A 27,829-nucleotide genomic window follows, 5' to 3' on the forward strand; every position below is an offset into this window, starting at 1 on the left:
AGCCTCGAGTTGCAATACTGGAAGATTCTATGGGCAAAATATTGAATGATGCAGGAAACATCAAAAGAAGATGGAAGGAATACATAGAGTCACTATACCAAAAAGAACTGGTAGATCTTCATCCATTTCAGGAGGTGGCATATGATCAAGAACCAACAGTATTGCAGGAAGAAGTCGAAGCTGCACTGAAGGAAGTGGCAAAAAACAAGGCTTCAGGAATTGACAGGATATCCATTGAGATGTTTCAAAAACCAGTGATGCACTGGAGGCACTGACTTGGCTATACCAGGAGATTTGGAAGACAGCTACCTGGCCAACTGACTGGAAGAGATCCATATTTGTACCCATTCCAAAGAAAGGTGATTTCACAGAATGTGGAAATTTTTTAACCATATCATTAATATCACACACAAGTAAAATCTTACTGAGGATAATTCAAAAACGGTTGCAGCAGTATATTGACAGAGAACTTCCAGAGATGCAAGCTGGATTCAGAAGAGGATGTGGAGCAAGGGATATCATAGCAGTTGTCAGATGGATCTTGGCTCAAGTCAAAGAATACCAGAAATATGTTTACTTGTGTTTTATTGATTATGTAAAAGCATTCAATTGTGTGGGTCATAATAAACTGTGGATAACATTGAGAAGAATGTGAATTCCAGAACACTTAATTGTATTCATGAGGAACCTGTACACAGACCAGGAGGCTGTCATTTGAACAGATCAAGGGGACACTGTATGGTTTAAAATCAGGAAAGGAGCATGTCAGGGTGGTATCTGTTTACCATAGTTATTCAATCTCTGTGCTGGGCAAATAATCAGAGAAGCTGGACTATATGAAGAAGATCACGGCATTAGGATTGGAGGAAGAATTGTTAACAACCTGTGATAAGCTGATGACACAACTTTGCTCGTTGAGAGTGAGGATGACTTGAAACACTTACTGATGAAGACTGTAGAATACAGTCTGCAGTTTGGATTACATATCAATATAAAGGAAACAAAAATCCTTACAACTGGACCAATAAGCAACATCACGATAAACGGAGAAAAGACTGAAGTTGTCAAAGACTTCATATTACTTGGTTCTACAATCAACACCAATGGAAGCAGCAGTCAAGATATTAAACGACATATAGCACTGGGCAACTTGGCTGCAAAAGACCTCTTCAAGTGCTGAAGAGCAAAGATATCTCCTTGAGGACTAAGGTGCACCTGACACAACCCATGAAATTTTCAATCATCTCATATGCATGTGAGATCTGGACAATGAATAAGGGAGACCGTGGAAGAGTTGATGCTTTTGAGTTGTGGTGCTGGCAAAGAATGCAAGATACCATGGACTGCTCAAAGAACTAACAAATCTGTCCTGGAAGAAGTACAGCCTGAGTGCTCCTTGCAAGAGAGAATGGCCAGACTTTGTCTCACCTCCTTTGGTCATGTTGTAAGAAGAGACCATTCCCTGGAGAAGGATATCATGCTTGGTAAAGGGGAAGGTCAATGAAAGATGGGAAGGTCCTCAACAAGATGGACTGACACAGTGGCTGTAAAGATGGGCTCAAGTGTAGCAGCCATCACAGAGCTGGCCTAGGACCTGGCGGTGTTTCCTTCTGCTGTCCGTGGGGTTCCTATGAATCAGAGCCAACTCAATGCCACTGAACAACAACATGATATGTATTTTCCTACAACAAATATTCAGTCCTCCCAACAACTCTATGAGGTGGGTTTTATCATTCCCATTTTACAAATGAGGAATTTGAAGCCCGAAGAGGACAAGGAAGTTATTCAAGATCACACAACTTGAATGTAAACCCTACTCAGAGTTGAGACAGGAGGTAAAGATGTTCAGTTAGTAATTCTTATTAAATAGTTTGTGTAAGTTCCTACCAAATTGTGATTATTGATTAGAACTTCTCATTTGTTACCTAAAACAAAACCAAACAAACCAAACTCACTGCCCTCAAGTTGATTCTGACTCATAGTCACCCCCACTGGTTTTCTGAGGCAGAAAAATCTTTTCTGCAGAGTGCTGGTGGGTTTGAACCACCAACCTTCTGGTTAGCAATCAAATGCCTTAGGCACTACGCCACCAGAGCTCTAAATTTGCTAGATGTACAGAACTAAGGAAAACCAAATAAGGTTTAAGTCGAAAAAACATTTTGAGTTGTCATCACATATTTGCTCTTACTGATTCATAATTTAGAAGATGGCCAAAATGTAGGCATAACATTTCTTTTTTATGCACTTTTAAATATTACAACCAATTTTCCATTAGAATAAGATTTTGAGTATTTATTTTTAGCTTAAGTGGCTCAAAGAAATGTTTGCAGAACCTTAGCAAGGCTGTAACTGGCTCAGAAATTTTATTGTGCCAGGTACTACAGTGGGCTTGCTTTCTTTTTTAATACATTTTCTTGAAATATAATTTATGTACAGTGAAATACACAAGCCAATGTAACATGTGTCAATGCTTTTTTTTTTTTTTTTTGCAGTGTTCCCTCCCCTATGATGCTTTCTTATAAAACTGTGGGATTTTTATTTTCTAATTGAAAGCCACTGATAACAATGATAGGAGCTCTGATAACTACCAAAGGTGCTCTGGTGGAGCAGATAACATGGTGCTCATTCAAGACAAAATATTCACATCTTTTCAGGAAGCCCACATTGGTTACTCTGAATTACAGAGGCAAACATGCAAATGTAGGTAAATGTTTCTATTTCCTGCATGAATGAGAATTAATTTTGCATATAAAAAGTATAATCCCCATTTATGATGAAACCGACTTCCATATCTTCTGATCACTGAAAACAATTTATATTTAAAGGACAAATTTGCTTTTGCTTCCTCAACAAATGTAATTATCAAGAAATTTGCTTTTAGGAAAAATGTGAAACTAGAACTTAACTTTTAATGCAAGATTGACAGTTACAAAAATAATTGCAATGTCTCATATGGTAAAAGGACTATAAAATGAGTAATCTGTTGTTGTTATGCACCGTTAAGTCATCTGGACTCATAGAGACACCCCCCCCTTCTTGGGTTTCTGAGGGGGTATCTCTATGGAAGTAGATTGGCCAATCTTCCTTCTGAGGAGTGGCTGGTAGGTTTGAACTGCCAACCTTCTGGTTAGCAGTCAAGTGCCTTAGGCACTATGCTAAAATCAAAAGAAATCTCCACATATTAAAAAATAGATGTATTAATTATTCTAATTCAGTTTGACTTCCAACATGTAAATTAAGCACTTTAATCCATGTTCTGATTTACTGGTTCTTCATGGCACTCAGCTTCAACATCGATCTTCACCTCATGTAAGGCATGTCTCAAAAAAGGTTTATTCACAATAAAGGAAAACAAATCTTACAGAATGGCACATGTATTATGGAACTAGTAGTATGTAACCTGATGTTAACATTAAAGTGAAAGGAAGACAGTTTTAATTCTATTAGCCCAGATGCAATAGTTCCTCAAACAGTAGAAATTTACTTAGGTTTTTTCTTTTGACTTAGGCATTTTTACCATCCAAGAATAAAGGCATTCTTTCTTTTTGTAATTTCCTAACTTACATTCCTTCTAAATTTATCAGTAAAAATGTCAATTCATTTTTTTCTGGTTGTAAAGACAGATGAGCATATTATGTCTAGTTCTAATTCATTCTGATTATTCTGATAATAATACAATGAATTACCCAGGTTTTCCATTAAAAGATTTTCTTACTTGATAGACTAAGGTAATTTTATCATAGACTAGGATATAGGTATAGAAATCTTTCATATACGAGAACATTTTAAGAAGAGTATTGTTTTATTATTCATAAAGTAAAGACAAGATTCTTTAAATATTTACCTTTTAAAGGGAGTAAAAGATAAATTCCAAGTATGATGTTTTAAGCATTAAATTTCCCATTTGGCATAGCAACTGAGATCTGTTCTCTGACTACCAAAAAAAAACACCAAAACCAAACTCACTGCCATCAAGTTCATTCTGACTCATAGCCACCCCCAAAGGGTTTCCAACACTATAAATCTTTACAGAAGTAAATTGCCCCATCTTCCTCCCACAGAGCAGTTGGTGGGTTTGAACTGCCAATCTTCTGTTTAGCAGTCAAATGCCTTAGGCACTATGCCATCAGAGCTCCTTTGTTCTCTGATTAATAGCTTTTTATTCTCTGCCTAATATAGCCACTCCTCGGAAGGAAGGTTGGGCAATCCTACTTCCGTAGTGATACTGCCTCAGAAACCCAAGAAGGGGTCGCTATGAGTCGGGGCCGACTCGACGGCACATAACAACAATATAGTATGGTGGACAAGAGATTTGGAATTGCAAATCATGCGCTTAAGAACTGATTTTATTGATTGCCAATTATATGTGAATGCACTTTATAAATTCAAAGGTACTGTGCATATCTGATATAGTATTTCCATTATTTTAAAAGTATTCATATAATGGAAAGCTTAGGCTGTGTAGCCATAATTTCACAGCACAGCACAATGGTATGGATTGAGAAGTGGCTAGAAAAAAATCTCAATGTCCCAATGAACACAAATAATTCAGAAGAAAAATTATCTTGGGGTTTCAATCAAATCGATACTCTTCAAAACTCATATTTTAGCCTTCATTATCTAAAATGGTTGCCTACATATTTGGTTTTCCTTCCCACTGAGGAAATCAGCTCCTATATTGCATGTAATTCTGATAAATTCTTCTTAATATTAACATACCACAAGCAATGTATTTAAAGGCTATTGATACAGAAAACAGATATACAAATACAATATAAAGTTATTCAATCTATAGAAGTAGACTGCCCAATTTTCCTTCTGAGGAATTGAATAACTTTAGATTGAGCATAATTGAACTGGTACTTGTCAATTAATGGAAAATATCCATTAAATAGATTTATTTTTTAATATACAGTTTGAAGGCCTTCTCTGAATAGGGTCTACTGACTAGAATTTCACATTGTCATTATTACCTAAAGCATAACCTTAATGTTTGGTCTACTAATCTAATTTTGGTTTCCTTAAAGTTTAGTTTCCTTAAAGAACAAAGACTCAAAGACACTAGTAAAGCAATCTACACTTTTGTTCCAATCTTTACAAGTTTCTCACCCATATTTTAAGAATTATTTTAAAGATTCTCATCTTTTTAAAGTCTTTGCATAAATGCAACTTAGTCTTCATAAATTATGCATAATTTTTAATTGAGGGCAGTCATTGCTCCGGGTTGAATTCTCACCTTCCATGCAGGACACCTGGGTTCAATTCCAAGGCAATGCATCTCAAGTGCCACCACCCAACTGTGAGTGGAAGCTCTGGTGTTGCTGTAATGCTGAATAGGTTGAAGCAGAGCTCCTGGACTAAGACAGAGTAGGAGGAAAGGCCCGGCGATTTACTTCAGTAAAAACCTTATGAATCGCAATGGTCCAATTCCATTCTACATGGGGTCACCAAGAGTTGGGGGCCAACTCAATGGCAGCTAACTACAACAACATATACAACTATGACAGAAATTACAATTGGTCTAAATAGTTTGGGGTGTGTGGCAGTGGAGTACAGGGTGGCTCCTACCAGCTCACAAGAACCAACTGTATGCATCTTTTCCCAATGCCACATTCAGTGACCTCACTTTGATAGCTTGCAATTAGTCATGGTAGGAGTATTGATACCACAAGTATCAGCAGACACTATATACCTAGGCCTTTTTTCAGAGAGCTGGATATTAAACATTTATTAACATATTACTAGTACCGGGCACACTAGAGAATAGCCTACTGACCAAGACTCTTCAGTACATCCTGAACTTCGGCCAAGACAGTAAGGGACATGGTAAAGTGGAGTATGTTTAAGAGAATTTCTAAGGTAGGGCAATGATTGTTTTCCATATGTCTTTTGAGTGTGACTGAAATGACACATTCAGTGATATTGTACTTTGACAGAAGTAACACAGGTTACTCATCTTTCTAACACTTAAAGAAGATAAATCACTGATTTGAAGATATCCTCTTTGGACATAGCTTTATTATATATGCTTCTCTCTTGTAATTATATCTACCATAAATCATAACAATGGCAGAAAAAAGATATGGAATGAAATTAGAAAGCAATGACCAAATACACAGATGAAGAAAACTAGAGAATAAGAATTTTAAATGAGGACAAGTGAAAGATGTCAAGTGAATTGCTAAAATCATTAATTATACCTACCCATTATTAAGGGAGCTCTGGTAGTGTAATGCCTAAGGCACTTGACTGCTAACCAGAAGCTTGGTGTTTCAAACCCACCGGCCACTCCTCGGAAGGAAGGTTGGGCAATCTACTTCTGTAGTGATACCACCTCGGAAACCCAAGGAGGGGTCTCTATGAGTCGGGTCCGACTTGACGACACATAACAACAACAACACATAATTAAACAGAAGGAAAATTCCAATTTATGAAAATTGTATATAATATCTGTTGTTGTTATGTGCTGTCGAGTCAGACCCAACTCATGGCGACCCCTCCTTGGGTTTCTGAAGCAGTATCACTCTGGAAGTAGATTGCCCAATATCTAGTATTTTCAAATACCATGAAATAAATCAAGACATTTAATATGTCAAAAAAAAAAAGAACTATACATTTTGGCTTTAATAAATGATATTTGTTCTTAAGCAAGCTGTTAAGTCTAAATATCACGATATTCCTACCGTTTTGTGATCATTAACAATCATAAGTTCCAAATATTTCATTTCTTCAAAGACACCACGAGATGGCTGTGGAAAATAAAAATATATGGTGAGAATCATGGTTGATATAAAATATCCCTGATGCTTACTGTTAAATTGTAGATTGACTTTGAATATCAGAAGAACTCTCTGCTGCCTTGATAAACACACTGGAAGAAACAAGGTCAGGATGTGAGCATCTACTTATGACCTGATCAAAGAGGTGCCCAGAGAAATCAAAGAAAGTAACTATGAAGTGTAGGTAAACACTCAAATTTGGAAATGAATGAGATTTAATGAGCATTACAGTTAAGTAATCATCAAGATAGGTAATATTCCACCTTGTTTTTATACGTAAAAATATTCTAGGGGAAAATGTACCATATAATTCTGTTAAAATAAACAAACCTCAATTTATTTGGCAGTAAGGTATTATTTAAGAAATATATCTACTTAAAAGTTCAAAGGAAATCTACTTATAACTCATTTAATAAGCACAGCATAAATTGTAATTACCTACAGGTTCATCTGAAATAGGTTTCAATGTAGTCAACAAAAACTTTAAATTATTAGATTGAGATTCTAATAATAATATACCAATTCTTAACCACAAATTTCTCAAAGGAACAAACAATTATTATATTCTGGCACTTCTAAATTTTTTAACACTTCTAAATTTAACTACTACTAAATTCTTTTTTTAAGAGTAAGGGCTAAGTTTTTAGTTCTCAATTGGTCTTCCTTTTTTTTTTTTTTTTTCCATAGTTGGAAAATAATAACGGCAGCTCTTTGTTTTGTACCTACATGGTCATTGATCAGTTTATATTTGCTAGGGGTGTAGAGCAGTGAAAAATCAGCCTACTTAATACATAAATACATACATACACATATATATAACTTATTATTACTGTATAAGCTTATATTACCTACATAAAATGTATGACCAACCTCATCTTCAAAGGTTAAAAAAAAAGAAAGAGAGAGAGCTGTAAGTTTTGAAAAAAAAAGAAAGATATCCATATCACCATAACACCAAGAAGGACTCATAAAATCGAGGATGAATTATCCTAGAACTAAGTTTTCAATCGCTGGTGGTCTAATTTTTCACACAAAAACAGTAAATAAATACATTCAACAAACCATTATTTAAAATGTGCAATTTCCACTATAATTACTCATTAAGTTATCTAGTAAATTACCATGTAATCTATAAGCTATGGAATTAATTCTCGGTTACATAGCATTCACCATGTAATTACTAAACAGTCTCCATCATTACAGCCTTCTAATCTATTATGAAAAAGACTAGGAACATAATTTCAGTTACAAAGTAACCATACATTCATCAATACATGTGAGGTATACAACAGTTGTTGATTATATGATTACGATTTTTAATTTAGTAACTGTCATATTACTAATGATCAAAGAGATTCATTCCATTCTGGGAAAAAAAAAAAAAACTGTGGTATAATGAAATTTTTAATTTGAAAGAAATACAAATAAACATAATTACCCAACATTACAAAACCTAACTCCTTCCCCCCAATTTTTTGTTAATAGGAACATTTTACATGATGTTCTATAAACCATATAAAACCCAGTCAATTCCAACTCATAGTGACTCCCATTGGGTTTCTGAGGCAGTAAATCTTTATGGAAGTAGATAGCCCAGTCTTGCTTCTGCAGAGTGGCTGGTGGGTTTGAACCACTAGCCTTCTGGTTAGCAGTTCAGTGTCTTAGGCACTATAGCCCCTCAAAAAAACAAAAAACAAAAAACAAAAAAACTTTGTACTTTTAATAGAAAAAAAATGAATTGCAATTTTTATAAGAAATTATTTGAAAATGGATCTAAGATAATATATTCTTTACATGATATCAGAATTCACAAAACCCAGTAATCAGTTGGAATCATTAACAGGGAGACATTAAAAAAAAAAAAAAAAAGGCAATGTGCCTACTATAAGATATAACTTAAAGTTGCCTAAGAGATCCTAAGAGTTCTGGTGGCACAGTAGTTAGGTGCTCAGCTGCTAACTAAAACAGGTGGTTCGAACTCACCAGCTTCTCCATGGGAGAAAGAGGTGGCAGTTGGCTTCCATAAAGATTTACAGCCTTGGAAATAATATGGGGCAGATCTACTTTGAGTCAGAATCAGTGGGTTTGTTTTTGGTTGAAGAGAACATAATCATAGGGTTTTTTGTTTGTTGTTTTTGTGTTTAAGAAGTTCCCCAAATCTAATCTGTTTTAGATATATTCAGATACTGTAGATTGAGAGGCACACAATTTAAGTGAGTAAAACAGACCCAACTCATGGCTCAAGGCCACACTCACATTCACTGCTCTCTTTCTTCTCCTTTTCAACCACTGTAAGTCAGATAGAAAGGGCCACTGGTCACTGCTTTCCATACCTGTGCAAAAGGAAAGCAAATACCAACATTTATATTTGACTGCTTTTCAGTGGGAGTATGTTTTTGAATATGATATGAAGGAATAGTGGCACTGAGAATTCTTATCACCTCAAAATCAAGATAACGTTAGGTGAAGAAAGTACACTGATCATTAAACATTTCATAGTTCAAACGTGTAATTTTCTTCCAAACATCATGAAAAGCACATGAGCTGTTTACATTCATTAGTGTATGCATATCTGACCTACAACACATGACACTCAGGATCTGAAAACTGAACAGAATTCTACAATGCTTAATTAATTTTAGAATTAAAAATAATATAGGGCATAAGTTTTTGTATAGATTATTACTTTTAGCATTAAAATATAGAACTGGTATCACATACCCAAACCATCCAAAAGAAGCTTTTGCCAATATTAGCATTTAAGATACCTCAGAATCAGAGCATAAGAGGGAGGCATTACAAGGTGGCTCCAGAGCATCAAACTGTCAATGAAATTTAAGGATGAACCTCACTAAAGCACTCTGGATCTCAACAGGGCTTCCCTCCTGGGCTTCAGATATTGGTCTTGCCATCCACACCATTCAACCCAGATCGTGGACCATTTCCAATGCCCATCCAGCCTGTAAGTCTACTGAGTTCTACCAAGTCACAGCTCCTGCAATGGCTGTTTTAATTAAAACTTACTGAGATTCTTCATTTGCTTAGAATATTGTCCCGCCAAGGTTTTCTGGATTATATGTGGTCGACCTGTGCTTTTCTGAAACAAAACAATTGTAGGAAATTAAAAAGCAAGATGTGAGCAAGCTTCTATGGCATAGTATAAAAACTTTCTATGAGGTCTTTCTTAAAATAAGAGTATTGATATGCTAATTCTCTATAAAAAAATGAAAAGTATACATCTTTTTTTTAACTTTTATTGTGATCTGAGTGAATGTTTACAGTGCAAATCAGTTTTCCATTCCATAATTCATATGCATTTTGACTCATGTCATTGGTTGCAATCCCCACAATGTAACATCACTTTTACCACTTCCTCCTTATATTTCCTGTTTCCTTTCTTCTTTCTTTCCTAACCCCTCCTGCCTTCTGAACTTTGTCCATGAGCAAATGCTGCCATTTTCATCTCGAATGGTTGATTGTTCTGAGCAATGTGGTACTGTCTTAGTGTTATTTTTTACCTTATAGATCTGTCTATAAAGACTATCTATGAAGTTTTTATAGACCTTTCTATGAAGACTAAGGTGCACCTAACTCGAGCCATGGTATGTTCAATCACCTCACATGCATGTGAAGCCTGGAAAATGAATAAGGAAGACCAAAGAAGAATTGATGCTTTGAGTTGTGGTGCTGATGAAGAATACTGAAAATACCATGAACTGCCAGAAGAACAAACAAATCCGTCCTAGAAGAAATGCATCCAGAATGCTCCTTAGAAGCAAGAATCCCAGACTTCATCTCACCCACTTAGTCATATTGTGAGAAAAGACAGTCCCTAGAGAAGTATATCATGCTTGGTAAAGCAGAGGGTCAGCAAAAAAGGGGAAGACCTTCAAGAAAATGGATTGACACAGTGTCTGCACCGATGGGCTCAAACATAACAGGGCTTATGAGGACGGCACAGGACCAGACAGTGTTTCGTTCTGTTGTACACAGGGTCACTGAGTCAGAGCCCACTCAGTGGCACCTAACAACATCACAGACCTGTCTATTGTTTGGTTGAAAATTGAGTCATGAGGGTGATTTCAGTTCCAGGCTTGAAATGTGACTAATGGCCATGGTCCTGGGGATTCTACTAATGTCGAGCCAAGCAGTAAGCCTGGTCTTTTTTATGATTTTGAGTTGTGTCCCACAATTTTTCTCCTACTCTATCCAGGACCTCCTAGTAGGATCCTTTTCAGAGTGGACAACAGTGGTAGCCAGGCACCATGTGGTTCTGATCTCAGGGCTGTGGAGGCTAAGGTCACATGGTCTATTAGTCCTGTAGACTAATAAAAACTAAAACCCAGGGTAGTTTTGTAAATATGCTATGCTAATTTTTTTACAGCATGTAAATACTTCCTGGGGATGGGAAGGAAAACAGTGGTGAACAAACAATGTAGAAGGCACCTGTTATCTGTGAAAAAATATGATAAGGGGTCAAAGCAACCTCTCAAAGGCTAAGAGGGAGTATAAAGTGCTACTTACATAGCATTAGCCTTGTATTAGGTATTGTAAGTAATCTAGAGATGATTTAAAGTATAGAGGAGGATACGTAGGTTACATGCAAATCTTACGTCATTTTATATAAGGGACTTGATCACCTGCAGATTTTAGTATCTGCAATGGGTCCTGCACCAATCCCTCACAGATACCAAGGGATGACTGTACTATTCTTGCAGAATTACGTATGTAATAGTATTTACCGTTGCTTCCTTTTACTCCTGAGTAACTCCCAGTGTCTTCCTTTGCCTTAGTCATGTTGTGTTGACTTATTCCTTATTGTATATTGTTTTTGCCTTCACCCAAGTTAATATATATCCACTATCTAGTAAACAATTTTCACTCCCTCCCCTTCCCATCCCTGGTCATTATCAAAGAACGTTACTTTAGGTGTGTAAACTTTCTATTGACTTTGAAAACTAGTGGTCTCATACTATTATATTCATCATTTTGTGACTAATTTTACTCAGCATAATGTCCTCCAGGTTCATCCACATTGTGAGACAGTTTGTGGTGTTGTCATTATTCTTTAACATTGCACAGTATTCTATTTTGTGCATGTACAATAGTGTGTTTATTTCTTCATCCACTGATGGACACTTAGGTTGTTTCCATCCTTTTGCTATTGTGAACAGTGCTGCCATGAACATGGGTACACATATATCTACTGGTGTCACGGTTCTTATTTTTCTGAAATATATATATAGTAGCGGGAGCTCTGGTTGCGCAGTGCCTAAGGCATTTGACTGCTAACCAGAAGGCTGGTGGTTCAAACCCATCAGTCACTCCTCAGAAGGAAGACTGGGCAATCTACTGCCTTGGAAACTCAAAGAAGGTCACTATGAGTCAGATGCGACTCGACAGCAGTGAGTGTGGTTTGGTTTGGATACCTAGTGGCGGGATTGCTGGATCATATGGAGTCTCAAGATTCTTTTTAAGGAACAGCTGTATCATTTTCCACAGTGGTTGTGTAATTTTAAAATGTTATGTCTTCCTGTCCCTGAGCATTGTATATTTGTCCACATACATAGATCTCTTCTGGTTTTATGTTTTATTTTTTTTATTTTTTGCTGTGTTCCATCTTCTCCCACCTCTGGAAACCAACAAAGATCTTTTGATTTCTTACAGTAGTGTTTTGTGGTTTCCTTTGAATAAGTTTTTTATATCCCTGTTAAGTTTATTTCTAAGTATTTCATCTTTTTGGTGGTTATTGAAAATTATTGCTTTCTATGAGTTGAACATTTACCTCAAGTAGACACACTCCTTGGAGAGAACAATCATGGGAGAAAGAAGGGCTGCTTATGCACAGGGAGACAGCTCAGGGGGCAGGAGTGTATGGAGGGATGGACACTGGGAAGAGGTAACTATGGGGAGGAAGTGAGAGGGGAGCTGTTACATTGTGGTAAATTGTGGTCAATGACATGAGACAATGTGTATGTGAACTGCTGTATGGAAAGTGAATTTGCTCTGTAAATCTTCACCCAAATCACAACTAAAAATAAAATAATAATAATAATAATAAAGAAAATTATTGCTTTCCTGATTTCCTTTTCAGAGTTCTCTTCATTAGGGTAGAAGAATATGACGGATTTTGTATGTTGATATTATATCCTGTCACTTTGCTGAATCCTATTAGTTGCAGATTTCTTGTAGAATCTCTGGGATTTTCAATGTATAGGATTGTATTATCTGCAAATAGGGATAGTTTTATTCCTTACTTACCAATGTGGATGCCTTTTATTTCCCTTTCTTGCCTTACTGCTCTCACTAGGACTTCCAGTACAATGTTGATTAAGAGTGATGATAAAGGGCATCCTTGTCTGGTTCCTGTACTAACGGGAATGCTTTCAGTCTCTCTCCATTGAGAATAACGTTGGCCATTGGTTTTGTGTATATGCCCTTAATGATGCTGAGGAATTCGCCTTCAATTACTATGAGAGTTTTTATCAAGAATGGGTGTTGGATTTTATCAAATGTCTTTTCTGAATTGATCGATAGGATCATGTGGTTCTTTTCCTTTGTTTTATTTATGTGGTATATTATGTTGATTGTGATTCTAATGTTGAACCATAGTTTCATACCTGGTATGAGTCCCACTTGGTCATGATATATAATTATTATTATTATTTTGGTATGTTGTTGGATTCTATTGGCTAGGATTTTGTTGAGAATTTTTCCACCTATGTTCATGAGGGATACTAGTCTATAATTTTTATATTTTAGTGGTGTCTTTACCTAGTTTTGGTATCAGAGTTCTGCTTGTTTCATAGAATGAGTTCAGGAGTATTCCATCCTTTTCTATGTGCTGGATACTTTGAGTAGAATTGATGTCAGCTCTTCTCTGAATGTTTGGTAGAATTTGTCATTGAAGCCATCTGGACCAGGACTTTTTTGTTGGGAGGTTTTTCTTTAATGACCTCTTCAATTTCTTCTTTTTTTATGAGTTTGGTCAAATTTTTGCCTCCATTTGTGTTAGTTTAGGTAGGTAGTGTGTTTCTAGAAATTTGTTGTATTTTCTAGGTTTTCAAATTTGTTAGCATACAGTTCTTCATAGTATTCTGTTATTATTATCCTTTTTAGTTAATTTGGTTCTATTGTAACATTACCCATTTCATTTCTCATTTGTGTTATTTGCATATTCCCTGTTTTTGCCTTTGCTAATTGGTCACTGGTTTGTTGATTTTATTAATCCTGTCAAAAAACTAACTTTTAGTCTTATTGGTTCTTTCTATTGGTTTGGTGTTTCATTTATTTCTGTTCTATTATTTCCTTTCTTTTAGTGATTGTAGACTTTTTTTTTTTTTTTGCTGCTCTGCTTCTGATTAGTGGATTTTTAGGGTTAAGGTGTTGATTTTGGCTCTTTCTTCCTTTTTAATGTATGTGTTTATTCCTATGACCCCTGAGCACTTCTTTCTGTGCACCAAAGGTTTTGGTATGTTATGTTTTCATTCTTGCTTGATTCTAGGATTTCTTTAAATTTATTTATTTCATTTTATATTAGGAAACATTTTTTAAAGCACAGTGTTATTCAATTTCCATGTATTTGGTTTTTTCCCATGTTTTCTCTATTACTGATTTCTAATTTTATAACATTGTGATCCAAAAAGATGTATTTGATGGTTTTGAATTTATTGAAGCTTGCTTTGTGGTCTATCATATGACCTATTCTGGAGAACGATTCATGTGTGCTGGAAAGCAATGTTTACTGTGTTGTTAGGTACAGTGTTCTGTATATGTCTATGAGATCAAGTTGGTTGATTGTAATGTTTAGATCTTTTGTATCTTTGTTGAGTTTCTTTCTAGTTGGTTTGTTCTTCATCAAAGTGGTGTGATAAAGTCTCTTACTATGATTATAGAGTTGCCTATTTTCTTTTCAATTCTGTTAATGTTTGTTTTATGTATTTTGGAGCTCTTTTATTGGGTGTGTAGGTATGGTTATATCTTCTTGGAAGGAAGGTTGGGCAATCTACTAGACATAGTGACACTGTCTCAGAAACCAAAGGAGGGGTTGCTATGATTCGGGTCCAACTTGATGGCACGTAACAACAACAACAACAATCTTCTTGTTGGATTGAGCCCTTCCTTATCTCATATGCTTGCATTTGTCTTAGTCTATTTTATCAGAAATTAATATTGCTACTCCTGCTTTTTTGGGTTGCTATTTTCTTGATATATTTGTGGTAGTGAAGGTTGGCAGAGCTAAAGCCCAAGGTTGAAGGGCTTTCACCCAGCCCCTAAAGCCTGGGACTTTGAACTCAGACTTCTACCCTCCCAAACTGTAAGAGAATAAACTCCTGTTCATTCAAGCCATCCCATTTGTGGTATATTCCTGTCAGAGCAGCACTAGGTAACCAAAACAGAATACGGTACTAAGAGTGAGATACTGCTCTGACAGATACCTCAAATGTGGAAACAGGAGTGGAGTGCACCCTTGACATGAGACCTTGGGCAGGGAGACCCCGGCATGTGGCATAAGAAATGTCAGCAGCAGAGCCAGGAGACTGGCAAGAGAGATGGCAGTAGCAGAGCTGAGAGACCAGCACGAGACAGTAACAGCTTTACCAGCCCATGGAGGAGAAAACTGGATGCCATTGGGTAGGCGGCTCCCTGGCAGAGTAGCCTGTCTTCAGGTGTTAATTGGTAGAAAAGACTGGCATGAGGTGGAGTAGCAAGTTGGCCAGCCCACGGAGCAAGAAAGGTAAGTGTCTGTTGGGCAAGAAGATTCCTGGTGGAATGGCATTAACTGGCAGAAGAGGAGAGACCAAGGAAACTTGAAGCACAGCTGCCTCAGCCTCAAGGGTAGGACCATGGCCTTTGGGGACAGAACCACCACAGCCCCCTAAGTTTCAAAGAGTCACACCTTCACCAATTTGGTTCTGGAGTGTGGGGCTGCTCATTCATGTGAGCCAGTGTGATGGAGCCATGCCCAAGAGGCAGAGGAATGGGGCCCACCAGGCCAAGGGGGTGAGATTGCCACTAAGAGAAACTAGGAGACTGGAGCCACCCAGTGAAGGAGATCTGCACAGATGCCACCCATTGAAGATCGGTACAGGTGCCAAGTTGACAAGGGATGGAATTGTGGTAGTTACGGTTGTATGGCAACCTGGCTGGGCCTGGTTGAGAGGGTGGCAGCTGGATGTAGTTCTTCCCCATGTTGAGATTGGTAATTAACTCCATGGTGGGATCTACTGGAGCTGCTAAGTAGCTGCTTTAGGGATGTGGTCTGCCTCCAGTATATAACAAGCAGCTTTGAGGAAGGTCTCCAGCTTTTTGGCATGCTTGGACCCTGCTAAGGCTTTCATTCAGCAGCCTGCCATGCTCTGCTAATCTTGGGACTTTTAATGGACTTGAATCAATGGTCTGCCATGTGGTTTGGTAATATCGGGACTGTGCCTTTTCATTTATCGACCTTAGGTTTGTCAGCCTCAGCAGCCAGCACCTGCCTGAATGAAGAGATATCTCTAGCTTCAGTGGCCTGGGAGCAAGAGACAGAGCTGAAGCCCAAGGTCGAGGGGCTTTCACCTAGCCCTTAGAGCCTAGCACTTTGAACTCGGACTTCTAGCCTCCCGAACTGTAAGAGAATAAACTCCTGTTTGTTCAAGCCATCCCATTTCTGGTATATTCCTGTCAGAGTGGCACTAGGTGACCAAAACAATATTTTTTCCAAACTTCAATTTTTAGTTTATTTTTATCTTTGTGTCTAATATGTGTCTCCTGTGGACAGCATAGAATGGGTCATGTTTTCTTGTCCATTCTGTCCCTATTTCTTGACTCATGTTAATTCACATACATTCAGTGTAGTTATCAATAGGTATGAATTTATTGCTGTCATTTTGTTGTGAGCTGTTGATGATTTCTTTGTTCCATATATTTCTGTGCTGATTCCTTTTATTACCTATTTACAAATTTTCATTTCCTTCATTGTTATTGATTTTGTGTTTACTGAGCCATTATGAAATTTACTGAGTCTTCTTTATTTTGGCTAGAAAGTTTTTAAATTTTCTTTGTAGTTACTCTGAAATTCACTTTTGTTTTCTTAGGTTTAAAACTGTCTGTTCTATCTCACTATTGCCTTAACTTCCTCTCCATATGGATGTTCTGTAACTATATCATTTATTCTTTTTGTTTTGAAGTTGTTTACTGATTGATGTCTTTAGTTCCTTATTTTTGGTCTTGTAGTTTTATCTTATTTTTGAAAACTCTTTATTTGGGTTGGTTTCTAGATAATGTTGTGATGTGTCTTAATCTAAAGTTGTTTGATGTTGTTGGTTCTCTGTCCAAAGGACTACCTTTAGCATTTTTTGTAAGGTTGGTCTAGTTTTCACAAATTCCCTTAATTTATGTTTATGTGGAAATGTGCTTATTTCTCCATTGTATTTGAGGAACAATTTTGCTGGATATATAATTCTTAGTTAGCAATATTTTACTTTCAGGGTTTTACTTATATCATCCCATTGTCTTCTTGCCTGCATGGTTTCTGCCAAAAAATTAGAGCTTAATCTTACTGGTTCCCCTTTGTAGATAGCATTTCACTTTTCCCTAACTGCTCTAAGGATTCTTTTTGTCTTTGGTTTTGGAATGTTTGATTATATGTCTTGGTGACGTTCTTTTGGGGGTCTATTCTATTTTGGGGCTTACTGAGCTTCTTAGATGGCTATCTTTTATCTCTTCCTGTTCTGGAATTCCAATCACATATAAATTACTCCTCTTGATAGTGTCTCACACAACTCTTAAGCTCTCTTCATTTTTCTGCATTCTTTTTTTCTGAATGTTCCTCTAATAGTTTTGCACCGAGAGGTTTGTCCTCTATTTCACTGATTCTGTCTTCCATTGATGTAATTCTACTCCTTTGTCCTTCCAATGTGTTACTGATTTCTGAAATTTTAGTGTTAATCTTCTCAGTTTCTCTTTGCTACTTTTATATAGCGTCTTATTGTCTATTTATTTTATACTTTTGTTCTTGTATTGTCTTCCCAAATTCCTTTAGAGTCCTTTCTGTGTTTTCCTTGGTTTTGTCTATGAGTTCATTGGTTTTGCCTATGTTTTCCTTGACCTCCTTCTTGATCTGTTGAAAGATTCTAAATAGAAGTCTTTGAATTCCTTCTCAGGTAGTTTCAGTACCATTTCTTTCTCAGGAAGTTTTTTTTGGCCCTGTATTTTGATCACTATCTTGAGCAATCTTGTCCTGCTTCTTTGTGTCATTTGTTGTCTGTTGTCTTCAAAATACTGGGGTATTATTATATTTATCTAATGATTATATGCTTGTTTGCTTCACCCTTTTTTTTTTTTTTTTATAATCCAGGTAGGTGGGGGAGGCGTGCTACTCTAGTTCCTAGTTTGGCACCACTGGGGCACTCAATACCTGTCTCTGGGTGGGTGGGGTAATGGCTGGGAGTAACATGGGATTCTGTTCACTGGTCATGGGAAAGAGCTGTCATCAACCCAGTGGTGCAGGAGCAGGTGGTAGTACTCACTGAATAGGTGTGGTGGCAGGTGTAGTGGGTATGACTGGCTTGTGGGGACACAATTGCCACCTCCCACCAAGTAGGAGGTGAGTGGTGGGTGGGTGCATGCCCGGTCACACTGCTGCTGCCTCTTGCACAGTGTGAGTGGCAGACCAGCATGCACACAGTCATATGCATGTCACTCCTTGCCAGGCAGGGGGAAGGGAGAATAGTGAACCCTAAGTAAGTGTGCATAGGGTCACACTGCCACCACCTCTCACTCAGCCAGGTGGGAGAGGGGCTGTAGATGTGCGTGTATGCACATGTGCTACTGTCCCTTGCTGGTTGAGAGGAGGGAGACAAGCTGTTTGCAGGTAATTACATGGTCCTTCTGGGCAGAGGGAGTGAGTGGTGAGCAGACAAATGCATGGTCATGCTGCCACTGCTTCTCATTGGGCAAGGGGAGAGGAAAGTGAGCTCAACTAGGTCAATGGCTGGGAGGGGTGGAGAGAACAGCTAGTACCACGTTGAAGTAGCCTGCCACTGTTGTTGGGTCAACGAGCAGGAAGGATAAATGAGTGGCCAGCACCATATCCAGGCAGCCTGCTACCACTTGGCTGGGTCAGAGGAGTGGAAAAGTGGCAGGTGTGAGTACATGACAACTATGGAGGTGGTAAGTGCACCATCACAATCCATGGAAGCCTATGCCTCTGGGTATGGGAAGTGTGGTAGGGGGAAGTGTCACTGGTTGCTGGGTGGGTAGACGTGGGGGAGGCCAAACTTCTGGTCACCAGCTTGGAGAATGTCACCAGCTATCAAATTCCTACCCCAATCCAGTGCTGGGCAGGGGAGCTGTCCAAAGTCCAGTATCTACAGCTGCAGCTCCAAGGACCTTCCCATCCATATGGGTCTTCAACTGAAATGCCCTGGGGCCACTGCTAGTGAGTAGTTGTATCCTATTTACCAGCTCCCTCCTTGCTCTATGGTCTCCTGGGTCTCTGGAGTTCTCACCAGCTTTTCTGCACTCTCCTTCCTTAAATCTGGTTCATGTTCTGTTCACTTTGCTTCACTCTAGATTTGTCTATACTTTGTCTCTGTCCTGTTGGGGATTCTGTGAAGTTTCTCTCCTACCTTCCTCACCCAGGAGTACTTCCATTGTCTCAAGACTGCCATGCTGTGCCAGCTGACTGCCAGGGTACTTCCATTCTGTATCTCTCCTCATTTGCTGCTTTCATTCAGTTTCCTCTTCCAGTTGGTGTTTGATCTAATTCTTCATCTTTTCATTTGATATGCAGGGTTCCAGGATTATCATATGTATCCATTTCACTTGGTTTCTCAGGCTTTAGTGTAGAGGGACAGCATGGAGTGTCTGACTAGGTCACCATCTTAGGCCTGCTTCTCTCTCAAAATGCATTTTATCTAAATTTGAAATCTCTAAAGATACCCAACATGTTTTCTGCTCCCGTTAAAATGCCAACATTCTGACTCCATCACTTTCCAAATATTTATTTTGTATTAGCAGCTCTTTTCACTAATCTGACTTTCCTCCCATTACTTCTCTTCCTTCATCTTCTAAAATTCTCCCCCTTCTTCACTACTTTCCAACCTAGTCGAGCTCTTCCCAGTTCCTAGAACATATCAGGCACACTCACCCTTAAGACCTCTACATTTGTTCTGGTCTTTGGTCTTCCAGCTCCTTAATTTCCTTCATTGTTACTGATTTTGTGTTTACTGAGCCATTATGAAGTTTACTGAGTCTTTTTTATTTTGGCTAGAAACTTAACTTCTCATTGTGGCCATTCCAGGACAGTTAATATAAAACTTAACTTTCCTTGCCAGCCTCTTGGCTTTACTTTTTCTCTTTACTATATGTCATTATTTAACCTACAATACGTATTTACTTACTCATTTTGTTTATTGTTATCGGCCCCTAGAGACTTTAAGCTCTGTGAGGTTCAGGCTCTACATCTGTTTTATTTACCACTGTCTCACCAGTACCTAGAATAATATCCAGCATGTAGGAAGGCCTCAATACAATAGCTGAAGAATATACATCAAAATTTAAATTTAGTATATGATTTCTTATACAGGTGGCTGGCCTGTATAGGACTCAAAACGTTATTTTTTCCCCTATCTCTAAGAAACCTACTAGGAGCTCTGGTAGCATAGTACCTAAGGCACTTGACTGCTAACCAGAAGGCTGGTGGTTCAAACCCACCGGCCATTCCTTGGAAGGAAAGTTGGGCAATCTACTTCCGTAATGATACCATCTTGGAAACCCAAGGAGGGGTCACTATGAGTCGAGTCTGACTCGACAGTACGTAACAACACAACAACAACTAAGAAACCTAAATGTTACACCATATAATCAGAGTTCAACCCACAAATTTCTCTACTTCTAAGGCACACAAAAATTAGCTAATGAAGATAATAAGAACAAAAGCTCTTTAGTTGCTATGAATTGGAACTGACTCCACTGTAACTGTTTTCTGTTTGTTTAAAGGAAAAGAGTTGCTCAGCACTAAACAAAATGTTTTTCTCTTTCCATAGACCAGAAAGAATATTAGCCTTAGCTTTAGAAAACCTAAGTTTGATGCCTCTTATCATCCCTTACCTCATATGCCTCATATGCATGTGAAAGCTGGACAATGAATAAGGAAGACCGAAGAAGAATTGATGCCTTTGAATTGTGGTGTTGGAGAAGAATACTGAAAATACCATGGACTGCCAGAAGAATGAACAAATCCGTCCTAGAAGAAGTACAGCCGGAATGCTCCTTAGAAGTGAGAATGGCCAGACTTCATCTCACCTACTTTGGTCATGTTGTGAGAAGGGACGAGTCCCTAGAGAAGGACACCATGCCTGGTAAAGTAGAGGGTCCATGAAAAAAGGGAAAGACCCTCAAGGAGATGGATTGACCCAGTGGTTGCAAGAAGGGCTTGAACATAGCAATGGCTGTGAGGACGCACGGGACCAGGCAGTGTTTTGTTCTGTTGTACAGAGGGTCGCTGTGAGTCGGGTCCGACTTGATGGCACCTAACAACAATATCATCTCTTACTGGTGTGTGGCCTGGGATGACTAATTCAAGTTTCTAAACTCATGGTGTCATTCTATTTGAAATATGGCAATATGTACAACACACTTTGAAATCTATATTATTTTTTCTTTACTACTTACTCAAAGGCAAAGATGCTGGCAGAGTACAGCACCATAAAGAAACTGATGTCATAGTCAGACTTACCTCATTATGAAGCAGCTCCAGTGGTTCTATCATATACATAAAGGTATTATCTTCAAACATGCCACTATAACACAAGAAACCACACAAGGAAGAATTAGCAAGCACAGTAAATGGCAAGAAATAGTCCGCAAGTTGGCTTTACTTATTGTGTCTTCGAAAATAAAGTGTCTGAACAAATACCTTGGTAGTGCCTAAGTCCAATCCACATATCTATATGTATAGAATGTCACTGTGGTCCCCACATTCTACTAGACAGCCTACAGGTACAAAAACTGAAAAAACAAATACCAAGAGCAGATAGATGATACCTCATATAATTTTTTAAAATTAATTGGAATGATTAGAAGACTGATCTGGTATGTTGTTGTTGTTGTTGTTATGTGCCGTCGAGTCGGCCCCGACTCATAGCGACCCCTCCTTGGGTTTCCGAGGCAGTATCACTACGGAAGTAGGATTGCCCAACCTTCCTTCCGAGGAGTGGCTGGTGGGTTTGAACCACCAGCCTTCTGGTTAGCAGTCAAGTGCTTTAGCCACTATGCTACCAGAGTTCCAGAATCTCAAATTACTATTTCAGCACAATGTACAACTAGCAGAATTTTTTTATGTAAATTAAATAACCTCTATTAGAATACAGAAAGGTTGTACATGCCTGAGAATAAAACATTAGGCTCTGAAAAGATGAACAGAGGTATGTTGTGGACTTCCCTCAAGGAGTATGTGTTACGAATAACACTGAATTTTGAGAGAGTCAGATTTTTTAAAAAAAGGTAAAAAGATTTTCAAGATTCTTTTCTATCATGGAGTCAAAGTAAGATCATTGCATGAAGTTCTACTGCTTTCAAGACTGAAAGATGCTTAGAGACAGCCTTTTCAGATCCTGCCTCAAAGCATATGGATGAGCTCTTAAGTGTCTCAGAGCCTAGCCCTAGTTAGCTCCTAGTTAACTCCTTTGTATCCTCAGGTTAACCTGAGTGGTATATCCTCAGAAATATACCTCTCAGAAACCTTCCTGGACTAGGTTCAGCCACCTCCATAAGCTCCTGTCCTTCTTCACAGCACCTACCAAGATGGTAATTAAATGTTAACGTGTGTAATCATTTGTCTAAAGGGTCCTGGTGGTGCAATGGTTTAAGCACTCAGCTGCTAACCAAAGGGTTGGTGGTTCAAATCCACCAGCAGCTCTGTAGGAGTAAGACCTGGTGATCTCCTCCCATAAAGATTTTAGCCTAGAAAACCCTGTGGGGTAGTTCCACTCCACCCCATGGGTCACTGTGAGTCAAAACTGACTTGATGGCTTCTAACAACCAATTTGTTTACTCTCTGAATCTCCTGCAAACTCTAAGTGTTAAGAGGACAAGCCTTTCCTCTTTACCACTGCATGTCCCAACCCGAATATGGGACTGGCACAGAAAAGTCACTTAATAAATATCTGTGAAAGAGAAAATGAAAAGGGTAACTGGATGCAAGGTAGTAGGAAGGGTGGTAGGACCCAATGAGACTCCACGTACTGAAGTCCGTTGCAGGTCGACAGAGCTGCCTTGGAGCCCTCGATGCCTCTGATGCTTCCATGGTAGTAACAGTGCTCTCCGCCCTACAAAAAAGAAGGTGGTTTAATTGGTTAACTATGTTGTATGCAATGTGATTCACTAGGGCTGCTTAGCAAAAAGGAATACAAGATGCAAGGACAAGACTGTGTACTGTGACAGTCCTAGAAACCCCTCCTGGTAGATATGACATCTCCAAGGAGACTGCACAATTACTCACCTTCTCTATAATGGCTAGGTGTGTATTAAATTTAATAAAGGAGAAATGGCTTTAAAAAGAATAGAACAGTGATGTAACTGGTAAAACTTGTATACATTTTACAGCAGGCCAGGAAGTAGATACCAGATAGTGTTATCGAATAAGATTTTCTACTTAACTGAGGAAAGATCCTCAACAATGCTGTTTATAATCATTTTTTATGGAAAATTATACAAAACCTTACTATTTGCTTTCTTGTCTTTTTTAAAAAATATTTTATAGAAATAATGTATGAACATAGATTTGAAACTCTAATAGTAGTATGAATCCTATTCATAAAAAACACAGCCATTTCCTTTCTCTTTCCCTCCTCACCTCTGAGGCAACCATTCTTTTAACTGTTTCTTCTGGTGTTTATATATATTTCAGAATGAAATATTTATACTACCATGTTTTAATTTATTCCATTTTAGACATTATCTTCCTAATATAAATATCTGAAAACCCCTCTTGCCCCAAATACATTCTAATACATATCACCATTTTTTGACTAAATCAATATTTATTTAGTGTTTGTGACTATGCAAATATTGTTCACAGCTTTGCTACTATAATTACATTTTATCTTTGCTCCATGTTTAACTGTTTTTTTGAAAATGCTTGCTTCATTTTCTTGTTTGCTTATTTTTCCATGTATGTAGCACTTGTGTATCTCCTATTAGCTGACAGTCCTCTAAATCTCCTTTCAGTATGTTCAAACCTATCAGGTTATTTATCATATCCACTTTGTTTCCCTCCAACCTCCTGCTGCAGTCCAGTCTTGTTGCCTTCCAGCCCTGATGCACTGTTTCAATGAAGTAATTGTTGTTAGGTGCTGTGGACTCACTTCCTGCTCATAGTTACCCCATGCACAACAGAAGGAAACACTGCCCACTACAGTGCTATCATCATCATCAGCTGCCATCCAGGACGTCTCTCTACATCCTACTCAGTACTCCCTTTGCCTCCTTTCTATATTGAATCCTAGATCCCGTATCTTCCCCATTCATGGTTTCCTCCTCCCCTTTTGGAAGCACATGTCCTCTGGTACTTTCTTGAAAATGTGTTCATGAAAGATGAATTTAGTGAGAACATGGATGTATGAAAATGTCTTTTTTTAACCCACACACTCGACTGATAATTTGGGTGGGTAGAGAATTCTAGATTGGAAATTATTTACTTTTGGCATTTTAAAGGCATTGTGCACAGTCTTCTAGCTTCTAATTTTACTGCTGAAAGATCTAACGTTATTCTAACATTAGAATTTTCTATAAAATCCAATTTGCTTTTTTTTTTCTCCTTTCTAAGAGACTTGGAAAATTCTATTGTCCCCATTTTCATGAAATCCCATAATGTACCTCCCTCATTGTCCACTCATTGAGCTGACCACTCTGTGGCATCTTTCAATTAAAAAAAAAAAAACTCATGTACTTCAGTTCTAGGAAGCTGCCTTTTGTTATGTCTCTGATAATTTCCTCTTTTCTATTCTTCATCACAAACTGAGCTCTTTCACCAGATTAGGGAAGGAATGAGCCCCTGGCTATAGGAGGCAGGGAGAACATCAGGGATTTAACTACTTCCATAAAGACTTTCAATCAATCTTTCAGTTTCCCAGGACCTTCAATTCTTGGGCCTTTCCAAGTTAAGTGACATGAGTTGGCTTGTTTCTTCTTGGATTCCTCCAATGGAATTTAAAAGAGCAGGAAATACTCAAACCTAAGACAGCTACCCTCATCCATCTACTTCCCATCTTCTAAAATTTTATTGGCACTTTTCATCTGCTGTCTCTTCATCCTTGTGAGTTTATAGCTTATTTTATTCCTTAACTGTTATTTGAGTGAGTTATTGGGAGGAAAAAGAGATAAATACATGTATGAAATCTACATTGTTTAACCGCATGTTTCCTATTTGTTTGCTTAAATAGAATATCCTGAACATACTTTGACTTTTATTGATGATTTCCAGTCATACTGTATTACAACAGACTGATGCCTGAAGGGTGTTCACCCAACACTAAATGACCTCCTGCCACAACCAATTCAGTTTAGTTCTTTTCTCTTAGTAACTACAACAGTTTCTCGATATTAATTGTCTGAATTTGGCATGACAACCTTGTTAATATTTTGTAAAAGATACTTTATTGTTCTCAGAAAGCAACCTCATACATAAAAATTGACTTGCATATAATATATCAAGTTTTATTTGCATATTCATTAATGGGATTTACAAGGTCAAATGGTATCACACTTCTCAACAATTTGAGGTCCATATTCTGCAATTAAATTTCAGACTCTTCACATGATTCTAAAAACAACCATATCTAACTGTAAATTCAATCAAACTGGTCATGTAGCACTTCATATCATACCAAAGAGCTATCTTAAAGTGTAGTGTTTGTTAGAAGTAAGTATATAGCAAACACTGTCATATTTATTTGACCTTTCCAAAAAACCCTGTATCTTCAAGATTTTGCTACAAATTATCTTCTTCTCCCCATAAAATATCTCCAAGTCCTTTCCTACATACAAATTTATTTCACTTGCATTGAGAACTGAAGGATGTGCTCTCTGCTATGGACAGTTGCACACCCAAAAAAGATATGTTAAAGTACTAAGCCCTGCACCTGTGAATGTGACCTTGTTTGGAAACAAGGTTTGTGTTTTGTTATCAGTTAATAAAGTCCTACCAGGGTAGGGTCGGTCCTCATCTTGTCTATCAATATAGGTTTCTAAGTTGCGTCTTATAAAAGAGGAGAGTAGACAGAGACAGAATCAACACACAGGGCAAAGACACCATGTGAGGATTCATCTACAAGGTAAGGAATGCAAAGGAACGTCTGGGCTACCAGTAGCAAGAAGAGATAAGGAAGGATCTTCTCCTAGGGCAGACACAGCACAGTCCTGTTGACACCCTGAATTTAGACTCCTAGGCTCCAGAACTGTGAGAAAATAAATATCTGTTCTTTAAAGTCACCCACTTTGTGCCATTTTGTTATAGCAACCACAGAAAACTAAAATACTCTTTCGGTTTTGGATTAAGAAGATTATCTGAAGAGAACTGTTTGAGTTACCTGTATATTTGATTGTGAATCACCAGATTTTCTGGACCTTAAATGACACTTGAGGTAAGATTGTATCCTTGATGTTTATTATCATTGTTGTTGTTGTTGTTATGTGCCATCGAGTCGGACCCAACTCATAGCGACCCCTCCTTGGGTTTCTGAGGCAGTATCCTAACCCACCAGCCACTCCTCGGAAGGAAGGTTGGGCAATCTACTTCCATAGTGATGTTGTTGTTGTTGTTACAACAACAACAACATCACTATGGAAGTAGATTGCCCAACCTTCCTTCCGAGGAGTGGCTGGTGGGTTTGAACCGCCAGCCTTCTGGTTAGCAGTCAAGTGCCTTAGCCACTATGCTACCAGAACTCCTTTATTATCATTAGAAAGTTTTAATATCTAAATTGTGTAGTTACATGAAGTACTACAAGCAACGTAGTATGTTGAAATTTAGTATAGGCAGTCCCTGGGTTATAAATGTCCATATAACCGGTAGTTAGGAACTAATCCCTGTAAAGTCTATTATAATAAAAATTTCAGGTATATGCAATGGTTAAAAATAACAAACATTCTGATTATTACTTTATTACTGTGTTAAACAAATTTAGTGTATCTGGAAGTATTTCTTTGATGATTTTTATGCATAGGAAGGTACACGATATACTAAGTACTAAGACAAATATTTGACTGACAGATGCAAACCACACTTAACTTTTCCAACTTCTGTACAAATTTCACCTAAAGACAGACTTAGCAATGGAACTCCTTTGTAATCTGGGGACTGCCTCTATTAGGATTCCTAAATTTCGTTTTATTGAATTCCTACCAAGTTTAAAAAAAAAAAAAAACCTGTTATCGGAAAAGTACTGTTTGGCAATTCTTCAGACCTATACCTCATTTTGTAAATACCATTACAAAGTAACATCTTGAGGTATTTCATATAAAATAACCTGCAAGAGAGAAGAGAAAATCCCAGAGATGACAACAGCAGGTCAGTGCAGAAAGGAGCCAGCCACTCAGATGCACTTTCACTTGCAGAGGGCTTCACCAACCATGATTGGGTAATCACCCAAGGATCTAGCTATTTTTAATGCTCAGATCTTCAAGCTTAACTACTATCTCCATGGGACATAGACAGGGAGACAGATACAAAGTGCTAAAAGATTCTGCCAACAACAGCAAAATCCAAACTAAATTTCATATCTTAAGGCTGTCAAGTTAGTCTTTCATTCTCTGGCCAACAAGACCTCAGATAGCTCAAGAGGACTGGCCAGCATGTCTGCAGTCATCAACTATGAATGGATCACGGGCCTGTGACGAGGCAAACAGCAAGAAGAAGAACCAAAAGTGGCTAATTCGTTACATCCATATGGACTTTAGCGTTTTCATATTCAAAACAGTAAATCAAATTCAATAAAAATTGAGCATTTTATAGGTAAATAAATGTTTTGGGCTAGTCAAAAGGAACTTAAAAACCCTAGTAA

At 37.9% G+C, this 27,829-nt stretch overlaps 1 protein-coding gene across 1 annotated transcript in view; it reads right to left on the bottom strand.

Moving 5' to 3' along the window:
* The window catches only part of ADAM23 (ADAM metallopeptidase domain 23), a 219,287-nt gene that overhangs the window by 71,851 nt on the left and 119,607 nt on the right, over window positions 1–27,829 (bottom strand). Inside the window, exons 5-9 of the mRNA XM_007934813.2 lie at window positions 23,013–23,095; window positions 21,505–21,568; window positions 9,804–9,876; window positions 9,036–9,112; window positions 6,684–6,749 (exon numbers count right to left, since the gene is read on the bottom strand). Of these exons, the coding sequence (XP_007933004.1) occupies window positions 6,684–6,749; window positions 9,036–9,112; window positions 9,804–9,876; window positions 21,505–21,568; window positions 23,013–23,095 (363 nt within the window). The remainder of the gene's footprint in view (window positions 1–6,683; window positions 6,750–9,035; window positions 9,113–9,803; window positions 9,877–21,504; window positions 21,569–23,012; window positions 23,096–27,829) is intronic.

Source organism: Orycteropus afer, unplaced genomic scaffold, assembly GCF_000298275.1.
Source record: "Orycteropus afer afer isolate SDZICR_OR568_19922 unplaced genomic scaffold, OryAfe1.0 scaffold00002, whole genome shotgun sequence".
Taxonomy (NCBI): domain Eukaryota; kingdom Metazoa; phylum Chordata; class Mammalia; order Tubulidentata; family Orycteropodidae; genus Orycteropus; species Orycteropus afer.